This window comes from Pagrus major, chromosome 21 (assembly GCF_040436345.1).
Source record: "Pagrus major chromosome 21, Pma_NU_1.0".
NCBI lineage: Eukaryota > Metazoa > Chordata > Actinopteri > Spariformes > Sparidae > Pagrus > Pagrus major.
In genome coordinates, this window is record NC_133235.1 from 29129636 (window position 1) to 29142776 (window position 13141).

Genomic DNA, 13141 nt, shown 5'->3' on the forward strand with positions numbered 1-13141 from the left:
CTGTCGATTGACTCCTCAAAAATGACAATAAGAGTGATTCAAAGATTAGCCTGGCTTTTATTTTCACAATCGTACTTTATCCTCAAACACCTCACAGCATGCGCCCTCCAGATGTGTGATGCTGAAATCAAAACACAACAAACACGCTTGTTTCGGTCTCAAAGCTGCTCTGATTGCATCTGTGAAAAAAGAGAAGTTGTCTGCAGACTGAAGTTTACATTCTTCTGAGCATTTCCTGATGCAAAAAATGGAATAACTTAATGAATCGAACAAAGTTTGTCTACTGAGTTTTAGGTGATTCTGACTACTGTCAAAATTAAGCATTACCATGAATTTTGGCTGCAATAACCACAACAATGCCTCTCTGACTTGCTCACTTCCCTCCCTGTCTTCTTAGAAACAACGTCCCGCAGCCAAAATGCAGCGACGAAAAACACAATTAGCTCTGGCCACGGCCTACGTTTGTTTGCAAAAGCTTGTTATGCTATTAGCTTGTATTATCTGGCTAAAGGCCTGTGGACTCCCTCTCTCTCTAACTCAGCTCTGCTGTCACAGTGCTGGAGAATTACAGCCACCGTCAAGTCCAGCTAACCAAATTAGCACTTGTTATGCAACCTGCCAGACTTGGCTCCTAGGTCTGCTGCTTCAACCCTGCACAGCTTTCATTACAGTTTGTACATATGAAGGACCTGCTGACTGCTGCAAAGCTGACTGTATGTCATGTAAGGTTTAAGTCATGAGAAGACATGCAACAGAAGCTTAATAAGCTTCTGCTTTTCAGAGAGTTAGTCATGGTCAGATATTCAAACTTTCTGCAAGGAGAACTACAACACAACAGCCCTGACAGTTACTATTCAAAGCAAGAGAGTGAAGTCAAGTTTCTGTGAAAGGAAGCTGTAAATGTAAATCATTTGACGAGCCATTGATTTTAGCAGTGCAACCTATTTTCTATAATACTACACTACTAGTCTGCACTGCAGCATCGCTTGGAGTTGATCGTATCTGATCTATGACTAGTCCATGATACTGAAGCGCCCAGGAACAGCGGCAGGCTTTGAGGCCTATTTGACATAGTGTTGTGGACAGGTGTTTTTCTAATAGGATCAATGTTGTTTTTCCAAGGGAACAGCTACACCCTGTTGACCAGACTGGAAACTAGGGCTGCAACTAACAATTATTTCCACTGACAATTAGTCTGACGATTATTTTCAAGATGAATCATTGTATCGAGTCTATAAAATATCAAAAAATGTTTCCCAGAGCCCGAGGTTACATCTCTCTGCTTGCATGCCAAAGCTCCAAGACTCTTCATTTATGATCATAAATGACAAAGGAAAGCAGCAAATCTGTAAATGACTGAAACGATTAATCGATTACTTGAACTTAATTCTTAGTCTTCAGATTTCTATAACGTACGTTCACTGACTAAAACACATTATTTATGAAAACTGACATAATGTGTCACACAGCAGATGGTACATGTGTGTATATGTACCCTGTCACTGTAGGTACAATCTATTATTTAAGGAACTGACCAGGATGAACAGGATCAACCTACAAGACCTCAGAGGTCCGTCAGCTCTGCTCTGCTTATTATTTCCAGAACTAAAACTCAACTGGGTGAAACAGCTTTTTGCAACACCTACACATACTATATATCTTGCCATCACCCTGTACGTGGCATGTGCCTGCATCTCTTACACTTTGCAAACGGAAACTCTCACTTTCCCATCACATTTTTTAAAAAGTGTTTCTGATATATCTAAAGCGAGTGCACACACCTTTCAAGGTGCAGCTACATCTCAGCTGCATCACCTTGTCTACTACAGTGCTACTGCTGCTTTTGAAGTGTGAGCGCTCTTCTCCTCGTCTGACTGGCTTTGAAGAACCAAAAGACTCCGGTAAGATGAGATAAAACCTCTGTGCTTTGTTCGCTGCCTCTTGTGTGCTTTAAATTATGACTGGAGATCAACAAATAGCTTTATATGAAAGGAAGTGAAGCCTCCAGGCAAATCATAACAAACTTCACAAACCACTAGAATATGTGGTAGCTATTTTCAAAAATGTAAAAAACGGTGATCAAATTACCAAAATAAATGTGCTGCACATAGAATATCCGTACTGCACTTCATATATTTTGTAAGCACATCCTCAAGATACATTTTGCTGAGTGAATATTACAGTAATTATAGACTTCAGGCGCTACAGGAGGCTGTCGGAGGAGTCATGACATGGCTGTGCATGTGTGTGTTGTCTGTGTGCTGCTGGTTAATTAGAGCACTTGGTCCCAGGGGGATCAGACCTGGAAGACGACTGTCTCTGCTACGTGACAGAAAGCCAGGTGGCAGAGTGTGTGTGTGTGTGTGTGTGTGTGTGAGTGTGTGTGTGATAAGTTGGTGGCAGTGAGAAGAGCCAGACGTAAACAAACACAGTAGAGAAGCACACACACACACACACACACACACCAATGTCAATTAATTTTCAATCAGATCCAGAGAGACGATGTAAAGCTGGGAAAAAATCTTCGTACTCTTCATCTTCTGTTATATTTGCAGCCAATTAGACGCTTCACATCAGGCAGAACCACTTTGTACGTGTCAATAAAGGCCCACGTAAACACACATCTCATCTGATCACTTTATGTAGCGTCCATGTAAACAGTTACGTCTTGTCCGTGTAACCATAGCCATTGTGCCACTACCTTTGTGTGAAAGGACAGTCTATCTGTCTGATTCCCGTGATTACTACGAACAGGATTCAAATCCCTCATGAAAGCATTGGTTATTTTTAAACAGGAACAGAAAATAGCACATCAGAGCAAGAATTTGATGGTTTAAACATCATGTGCACATGTGTTTCTTTAGCATGGATTTGCTTGCTGAGGATAAGACCTGCTGGAAAACCTGCTGTGGAGAACTGCACAGTCAAGCCTCTGCCCTTCCTCCTCCTCCTCCTCCTCTCTCTGCTGCTGTTGTCATTGGTCAGGGCATTATTTGAGCCCTCACGTGGTTCAGTGAATTCAAGCCACTAAGAATCCCTCACTGGGCAGGCTGCCAATCTCATGTTAAGATCTTGGTCTTAAATACATTCCTGTACTCTTGCCGCAGCTCTATAAGGTAGTTTTGGCATTGAAATGGTGTTGAAGCATACTGGCATTTAACACTACCCTGGTGCATTAAAGCGAAGTTGAATCATAGAAAAAAATGCTGCTGAACTGGAAAACAAAAAAGCAACACAGACTACAGAAATCATCTCTCAGAGATGAACCAGACAACCCGGCGCACATGTTGCAATCCTTTTCAAAGTTCACTTTGGGGTGCGGGAAAGAGCAAATAAGCTTTAAATGGCCAAAAAAATCGTGAGTCCAGCCCTCAAAGATAACACATCCAGAGGAGCCAGATGGCACCAGTCACGTAGGCAAACTTACAGGTTCTCTGCAGAAACATACCAGCACAACGGCAAACAGAGACAAACCAGCACCACTGCAAATAAAGACAAATTCCTGAACCTGCACTGGCAAAGGACTACCTGGCTGTTAGACAATAAAGTTTGAGGTGCATTGTATTCCTACCCTATTCTTTTAAACTTGAGTTAAGTCACAGCCCTGCAGCTCCACCCATGCCATGCTGCTTTCAAGTCCAAAAAGAGACTTACATAGACGAGCACCAAGTGGTCAACAGGAAGTGGGATACATTTCAGAGTAAAAATTATTTCCACTTTTTCCAGGATCCATTTTTATCATTGTTTGACATTGTTTACTACTTCTGACCTGAAAAAATGTATATATTATGCATCACTTCTCATCACTGGCCAGGGCAAAGACACTGTCAAGCTCAAGAGGATTAACAGGAAGAGGGGCGGAAGCTGGCTGATTCACTCTTCAAAATATAAGCATATAAAAAAAAAAACCGCAAAAAATATATACCAAAACCACTTGTGCCACACCGTTATGAGTAAAACCAGCAGTCATTCTCATCCAAGAGGCTTCTTCAGTCCCAGAAGAAGAAGTCTCTTGGATGAGAAGCGAAACGTCTTCAAGAAACTGAAACAAGTCCAGCTGTTTACGATACAGCACCTGACCTGTGACATTTATTTTGAAGGTTCCTCTTTAGCAGCGTTGACACAATAATAGCATGCTAGATGGCAGTAAGCTGGGAAAAAGTACACATCTTATCCCCGAATAATAAATCAAAATGTAACAAGAAATACAAGTAAATCTAAAAGGAGAAAAAGCTCAAAAAATGTATTAGTTTTAGTTTTAATTTGAGACAAACCAACAAAACCGGAAACGCGCGGCTATGCTAACCCCCACTTGACGCTCGAGTTGATTGAGGAAGTCCGAGCAAATATCAACCGCGAATAAGTCAAATATTTCACCGTGAAACAACTCGGTGTTCGCCCTTAATCACACACACACGTCTAAAAATCAACAGAGGCTTTAATTCAGGGGGTCTTTGTCGACAGAAAGAGGCGAAAACCTGAAGTTAGCTAGTAGTAAGGGGGGGTTCGCGGCTCTCACGAGCCCCGCGGTTGTCGCCTCTCTCTCCGTGTCCGTGTTGATCAGGAAGGGGGTCTTTGAACGTCTCACTGTTAAAGTTAAACAGCAAAGTCCTGCACTTTGTTATCACACGATGTTTGAACACGTTAAACAAACAACCAGCATACCAGCCTTTTTTTTCTTTTTTGTCTTTTCTCACTCTCACCACAGACTTTTGACAGATAACCCGACAGAAAGTAGCATTTTTATCCGTTAAGCTAGCGAGATTTGTTGTTGTTGTTGTTGTTGTTGTTGTTAAGCTAATAGCTGTCAGTCTCAGCCGGTAAAATAAATATAAAAAAAACAACCTGCACGATAAATACCGGACTCAACTCCTCAACCCGACATTATATTTTCCTGACAGCACGCAAAGTGTCCTAACGGTAATGTCGCGGCGCTGTTTAGAGGAAACGACACGCCGCGTGAAAGTGCGGTGAGCTCGGTACCGACCGTCACTTTACCCGAGCCTGCAGCAGAACCGGCGTTTATTGGGATTGAAGGAGTATAACGGAGAGGAAGGAGTGAGGAGGAGGTGGATTAGGGTGGGGGGGGGCATGACAGGAAACTTACCTGAGAGTTGAGAAGAAGGAGAAGAAGAAGAAGAAGGTGCGTGCCGTGCGGGACAGTCGGTGTTAAGGTGTCGGTCAGCAGCGGGACGGAGCGGCAGTGGCGTCCAGGGCCGGGGCCGCCATGTTCCTCTGGCTCAGAGGCTCCTCGGCTGTTTATCTTTACCAGTAGACCCCCCTCCTCCTCCTCCTCCTCCTCCTCCCTCTCCACCACCTCCACTCATCTCATTACCACACTGCAGAGCTGGGTGTCTCTCTACCATCCTCTCTCCCTCCAGCTCACACGCACACACACACACACACACACAGTACTGACAGCTTTTTAAAGGTGCAATATGTAAGAATTGGCCACTGCTGCTAACTTTAGCTGCCCTCGGCTAGTTAGCTCAGCTACGCCGCTTTTCCACCAGCATTAGCGGGTCTGCGCGGGTTTTTTTTATATTAACTTTCTTTTATTGGAAGCAATTTCACAGACAAAAACATGACAACGCAATGTGGCATAGCTGACTTCCATTCTGACCATTTTCCTTTACCTTTTTATCCCTTTTTATCCCTCCCTCCCCAGAATTTTATCCCTCCCTCCCCAGAATACTTACAATAAATACATACACAAAGCAAAAGAGAAAAAAAAAAAAAAAAAAGAGGGGGGGGGGGGGCGGCTCAGTCATCACAATCAGGCAGAGATGTCAAGGATTCAATATGGGTTAAAAGAGGTCTCCAAGTCTTTTCAAATGAGTTTAAGGAGCCATTGAGAGAAAATCTAAGCTTTTCAAGTCTAATGGACAATAACAGCTCTTTCACCCACCTGTTGTGAGAAGGAGGTTGAACATGTTTCCACTTAAGAAGTATGAGTCGCCTAGCCAACAGGGTGGTAAAGGCCATAACAGTCTGCATGACTTTAGTGGTGATAGGGTGCAAGGGGGTACCAAATAAGGCCAATAAAGGTTCAGGAGTGATAGTAATATTGTAAGCTATACTAATGGTTTTGAAAATTTCGGACCAGAATGTGGCAAGCGTGGGACATAACCAGAACATATGGGAATGGTCAGCTGGAGATTGTTTGCACCTATTACATAAGTCAATTACATTAGGGTAAATACGGGATAGCCTCAAATTAGTGTAGTGAATCTTGCGCGGGTTTTTTTAAACGCAGGTACACCCGAGTAAAAATCGCCCGTTGACCCCATTCCCGCTTCCCGCCTGTGATTTTTATCTGATGCGTCGCTGGCGCCACGTTTCACGTCACGGATGCGTCGGAAACAGTCACCCCATTGTGAAAGACGGTGGATAAATTTGTCACAAACCCCCCAAAAATGACTCGTTTCACTGTCACAATAACATTTGGAAAGTCTCGAAGAGCCGCACGATCCCCATTCAAGTTAGCCAGGTGCTAAACCCAAAATTAGCCGGATCGATTCAGGTATTTTCGCAGCCGGGAAGTCGAGGTTTTATTGGCTTCAAAACAGCACTGAGCAGCTTTGATATGAAAGAACGGGGCTCCACCTCCAACACTGAAAACGTCCCTAATAGACCACATCCCAAATTCCTTCTTTATTTACGCGCCACCACCAGAACTTAGCATGTTCACCCGGGTCTAATGCCGAGTTTACACATTCCCATTGCACACAAAAACCCAATCTTAGCGGGTTTAAGTGGGATTTTTGACCAGAGGAAAAGGGGTAATAGTGTTAGACCTGTTAGCATGCTTACTTCAGTATATATCCCTGCAACACAATGCATAGACGTGACAATGTCAAAACTGCCATTTAGTCACAATTTTGTTCATTTTCAACTTAAAATCTTACATATTGCCCCTTTAAGGTGAACTAAAACCTTAAATAATGTATTTTTTATATATGTGACAATAGGTAAAATCAATTAAAGGCCACATTATTATGTCTGCCATTTGTTTTTTATTGAGCTGAAAGGTTTAAAGATCTAAATAGTAGCCTAACAAAAAACACAATATTAATATATACATAATATACTGTATATGTATACAGTGTATCCTTCATAGTTACACTTTGTAACTATCCTGTGCAATTACATTGATATATGTTTTGTAGTTATAGGTGCAATAACCCATCCTGGTCATTTCTATATCTTATGTGTGAAGGATGAACACATATGTGTCTAAAGTCTGTTATTTTTATGTTATTTTTCTATTATTCTGTTTTATTTTGCTTTGTCTTGTTTCATTTTTATGAATAATTCAATCAGTCCCCCCCTGCTTATGACGCTTATGTTGTTGTAATAAGGGGCTTTCCCCAGTGTGGGATCAATAAAGTCTCATCTCTTATCTACTAAGAATCCTGTAATGACTGTTGTTCTCACTAATTGAAAGCTGACCATATGCTTCTTTCTAATGTTTTCACCTCAGAGCTATTAAAATTACTGTGAAATTTGCAGGAATTCATGTGAGACCTCGTCAGTGAGGGATTTGAAGGTACTTTTTATTCCTGAGATGTTGTTATGCGTTGTGATGACCCTTTGAGATTTACAAATGTGTATCTGGCCCTGTTGTCTATGAAAACACCCCTTTGGAGAGGAAATTATATTTCTAATGCTATTTCTCTCAACATAGCCCTAATATACCTACTTTAAGTCTTACAATTCATTTTAACTGAGTAGTTTATTGTTGTTGATCCACAGAAATACTATAAATTACCACCAGAATTACTGTATTTATGGTTCCTGGCCATATGTTAAATGGTACCCTAAAAATCAAATACCATATTATTTCACAGGTGAATAATAACCTTACAACACTGTTTGATGTGCACCATCAGTATCACTCCATCTCATATTCTACTACCTATATTCTCATATGACTGTAACATTCAGATATTCTGATAGCGGTGTATGTTTGAATGGTGTATTCCTCGACTGAAACCTTTCTCTGTAGTCTGACAGCGACCTCGCAGCGTTTCTGTGGCACTTTGGCTAAGTTTGCTTCAAACACGTAGGCCCGTAGCGTCCTGCTGAAGTGCTGCACGATTTCTGGCACCGTAGTTCTTTATTAAAAGTGTTGACGCTACTTTCACTAAAGTCACCTGTCACTTCCAAAATATGTAGTTTATGTAGAAAAACTCACAGAGACAACAGAAGAAAGTTTTCCTGCATCTGAGACAACAACAAAAAAAAATCCCCAAACAGTCAAATTGCATCAGAGCTGTTAGTCACAATGAAAACAGATGAGACTCACTGAAGGTCGAACATGGGGTCAAACGTTTATGCAAAAGATCTGAATATTAGTCATTGGAATATTAGATCATCACAATAAATTAATAACATTACCACGAGCAATCCTTCACAAACACACAATAATTCTCATTCATGGACAGACAATATTATCTGATAATGTAGTTAAGCAAACACACATTCACATTCTTCACTTTATTGTTTTAAACAATCTAAAAAGATCGAAGATCGATATCAGTGTGAAATATAATTTACTGTGTATCTCCCAAACAAATTGTTTAGCAGTCACTGCCACCTAGTGTCTGACTGAGAACGTGCACTTCCTTACACAAACAAGTGCTGAATTATCAGAACTGAAGACAAAAAGACTACACTGAATGACAGCAGATGAAAAGTAGCTCTAATAAGTGGTCTGAATAGAAATATTAATCTCTTCATGTAATATTTCATTCTGTGTCTCTGAGAAGACTTCAAATCGGATTTTATTTTCAGACTCTACTCAGTCTTATTTCTTTATCCAACGACTTCCTTTACGCATAAGCAAACTCAGTGCCACACAGTTCAGTGTATGCTGAAAATCATTATATAAATGTGCATCATCCTTTATAGTACATCACATATGGCAGACTGCAGGTGAGAAACTACCACAAGTCCATCTTATACCGAGGTAAACTGTTGACAAAGTCCTGCAATAGCTACAGATGTCAAAAGGATCGGGAGAAGGAGGGCGAGAAGAGTGAGGAGGAAAGGAAGAGTAAAAAGAAGGTCAAAAACAGGATTGTACACCAAACTCCACTGATAAAGCAATTATTTAACTAATACAATAGCTTTTTAGGACTCTGTTTCACTTGGTTTGATTTAGGAACATGGCTGAAGTTTGCTGTAAATTTCAGCAAAGGCAGCAGGATTTATTTGAAGTATGCAAAAGTGCCACCTGAGAGGCTAAACTTAGAGAAAATAACCTTCGAGGGGAAAGAAGAAAAAAGGAAACAACAACTTAGACAGACCAGGGCACTGTGGCACATTGTAGGATGGGGCTGATTTTCCTCTCTGCCATGTGCAAAATTCATCTGACCTTCAGGCAAATTTTGGCCTTGTTAGACTTTGACACAAGCTGCAGCTCAGTCCTGGTGAGTTTAATTCTTGGTCTTGCTTTGTACACTCTGAGGCAGGAAACATCCAAGGCAACAAGCGTGGCCATCATCCCTGATTCTCCATTTACAGATCAGTCAGTCAGCATTTCTGAAGCATTCGACCAGAAAGGCAACGATTTTTTTTTTTTTTTTATCATCCCGGCCAATTAAGAGTCCATTTCTTCTTCATCTCTGTGGACATCACAGGTTACTCTTCCATTTGATGTTCTGTGAAGACTCGTTCACTGAGGAAAGAAGAAAGTTGACATTTGTACAGTCAGTGCGTGCAAAGCCTTAATTTATGAATCACCAACAGCACATGCAATCGATTTTCGTGGACCTTTATTTAACCTTAATACCACAAATAACATCTATTTTGGTTGAATTGGTTCTTTGACAAGTTAAAATTGTTACTGATGCTCTAAAAATTCTGCCAGTATTTTTAGCAGTGGTAGTAAGAGATGACATACCCACGATGATCTTGCCTTCTTTCTCTAGTTTCTTTAGGTGATGGCCCAGGTTCACATTAGCTGCCGGATGCAGGTGTTCAGGTGTGTCCTGGAGGAGAAGCAGCAAGTTTAGTTAAGGTGTACTACACTGCTGGTCTTAGCTTCACCGCTCACAGCGGTAAGCCCTTGACTACAGGCTGGATAAAGCTTCAAAGAAACTTGCTGTTTTGTCCCGACCTTGTAGACGAGCTTGACAAGCTCCATTGAGGAGAAAGGTTTTCCTGCTCCATCCTGAACGGCTGCCAGGATCTGCTGCTCTCTTTGGTCCCGGTGGCTGATGTAGTGTCTGATCTTCGAGCCAGCATCCTGAACCACAGGGCCGTGACCTGCACAGAGAGCAGCAACAGAGCTTTAGGCCAAACATCTGAGTGATTTTACAACGAAGCATAAGACTAATATAGTAATGGACACATGTTGTATATCAGAAATGTGTGCTCACTCACCAGGGTAGATGAGGTCAGCCTGAGAGTCCAGCAGGATCTTCAGAGATTTCATGTAGTCGTACAGATCCTCGAACACGGCTGTGCCTTCGCCCAGGATGCAATCTCCAGAGAAGAGCGCCCGCTCCTCCTCCAGCAGCAAGGCCATATGGTCGTCAGTGTGGCCCGGGGTGAACAGCACTCTGGGAAAAATAAATATTAAACATGGCTCTGTAACAAGATGAGCCATAACAGTGCGTGTGGTATGATATACTCGTCAACCACTAACACATTTTTATCATCAGGACGCCTATCTGACATTATGAAGTGTGTTTCTCGAGTGCATATTATTTACAGTATGTCTTTCCTGTAAAGCCAGGGAAAGTCCCGCCACTTTAAAATGCTTTCCACACTTATTAAACTTGTATATACGTGAACTGAACTGACCTGAGTGTGGCGCCTTCCGTCTGCACAACATCTCCATCTTTGAGGTAAGTAAAGCTTTTGTTTCCGGCTGTTTCACTGACTCGGCTGGCGCGAGGCAGTTTGCTGACTTGGATCTCAGAACCTGCAGCAGGGCAAGCAGAAGGATATTGGACTGCTAAACAAACTGATTAAATACCAACTAGTAATACATTTTGATTAGTTTATTAATCTTCAAAAAGTTTCTATAAGTGTATTTTTTCAATTACTTCCAATTCAAATGATGTTGCAGCGTCATTAAACCTGTCTCACACGTGCTGTCCTCACCAGTGATGTCCCTGCAGATGTCCTCCACTCCACCCGTGTGGTCATGATGCCAGTGTGTGACGATGATCTCCTGGATGCTGGTGTTGAACTGCTTCAGTACATTTTTCAGATTGCTGACGTATTCTGGCACGGCAGGTTCACCGGTGTCTATCAGCACTCGCCTGCAATATGATCACACATTACAAACAATATACATATTCAAGGCTTTAAATGCAGCAATTTATATTCATATACAACAATTCTGCTAATTTACTAACTATATACTTTAGTTTATTTTTGATTCTGCACATACACAAGCAAGACAAACTGTTTTTTAGTTTTGGGTTCAATATTTTTTATAGCTGAATATATTTTTCCAAGTTAAGCTGCCAATATAAGATTTTTTTTTTAAACTTAATCTAATGATTTTAAAATAAACTCCAAATTATGAATATTTCCTTCATTGACTATACGCCGAAATAATCAGTTGATCCTCGCGAATTAGTGTACATCATCAGTCTTGGTCTGGACTTGATATATTTTAGTCTACAAGCCAAGAAGCACAGAATTTAGAAAAAAATGAACGGAGTTCGGCGTGACGTCCTTTTCCATGCGCTAACAGGGGCATACTGAGGGGTACGTAGACGTAAAACCTCACTGTAACGACTCTGGACCAGTGTTCGTTTGTAATTAGGAATATTCTGGAACATAAACTTCATTTCCCCAACAAAATAACCGCTAGGGTTAGCATGACAGGTCACCTTTCCCCGGTGCCGACCAGGTAAGTGTTGGTTCCCTGCAGGGTCATCGGTCCCGGGTTACAGCCCAGAACCCGAATTACTCTCGCGGACAGCTGCTCTATCCGAGGAATAATGGCGCTCATAGCTGGAGCCGATGTAACTTTAGCTTTAAGGTAAAGTAACAACGCGTACGGAGGTAAAAGTCCAAGAAGAAAGCCGCGTCAAACAGGATGTGTAGAGGAATCTGCATGTCAACACTGTTTACTTCCGGGGTTGCGTCGAGCTCTGTTTCCTCGTCGACATGTGTCTCCCCTGGCCACGCCCCCGAAGGGCGAAGGGAGCGCGCGTTCACGAAAAGCTCGCCCCCGAGTACCACAGAGGCGCTGTGGAGAGAGCTGAGGTTCAAAACTTTATTAACACAACCAACTACTGTTGTTTATATCAATAAAAAATATTATATTTGTGAGAGACTTTTCATTTTGAATATTATGGACTTTTGGAAGAAAGTGTGCTCATTCATTTATAGGCTAAATATAAATCGCTATTTTATCATATTTGTCTTAAATTAAAATTAAATTAAAAAAATTAAATTAAATTGAAAATTAATATTTTTATTTGTCTTAAATTACTGTCAGATGCTGTTCCCCCATATTGAACAGAGGGGGAACAGTATCTGACAGTAATACTCAAGCTGTCAGGATGTGCTTTACCTGCTATAATGGAGCTGGATTTAAGACAAACATGATAAAATAGCGATTGGTAAATAACAGTAGTTGGTTAATAAAGACATAAAAACACAAACACATGTGCTTCTACAACACAACATCTTCAGATAAAACTCACTACAAAAAGTCAGTTTTGAACCTCAGCTCTCTCCACAGCGCCTCTGTGGTACGAGCACAACAGCTCGGGGGCGAGCTTTTTGTGAACGCGCGCTTCCTTCGCCCTTCGGGGGCGGGGCCAGGGGAGACACATCTCCACGAGGAAACAGAGCTCGATACAACACCTGTACGTCAATAGAGCCTTCAAAATAAAAGTCGTGTAAAAGTAAAAGTCGTTCAGCAGCAGTAGTGATAATATCTTGTACATACTGTATTTACACATGACTTAAAGACTCACAATTGCTTACTTAGTTGCTTTATTATTAATTAATATGATTTATTTATTATCACCTGAACATTTAATATATTGTGGTTTTATCATTAATAACATTATCTTGTTTTCATGGCTGCAATAACCATTAATGTTCTACCATCCATGCATCTATTCCTTTTAATTCATTTTGTACATTTTTGTGGTGCGGTGCC

General features: G+C 41.4%; 2 protein-coding genes across 2 annotated transcripts in view; both read right to left on the minus strand.

Moving 5' to 3' along the window:
* LOC141016280 (nuclear receptor coactivator 2-like) overlaps window positions 1-5191 on the minus strand; it is a 52153-nt gene extending 46962 nt beyond the window's left edge. Inside the window, exon 1 of the mRNA XM_073490544.1 lies at window positions 5108-5191. The gene's annotated coding sequence lies outside the window, so the exon portion shown is untranslated. The remainder of the gene's footprint in view (window positions 1-5107) is intronic.
* Window positions 5192-8308: 3117 nt separating this feature from the next.
* lactb2 (lactamase, beta 2) lies at window positions 8309-12110 on the minus strand. Its single transcript, XM_073490998.1, has 7 exons — window positions 11856-12110; window positions 11116-11276; window positions 10813-10933; window positions 10390-10568; window positions 10124-10272; window positions 9908-9995; window positions 8309-9682 (listed from the first exon to the last, which is right to left on the minus strand). The coding sequence occupies exons 1-7, from the start codon at window positions 11975-11977 to the stop codon at window positions 9639-9641; spliced, it is 864 nt and encodes a 287-aa protein (XP_073347099.1). The 5' UTR covers window positions 11978-12110; the 3' UTR covers window positions 8309-9638.
* Window positions 12111-13141: the final 1031 nt, after the last annotated feature.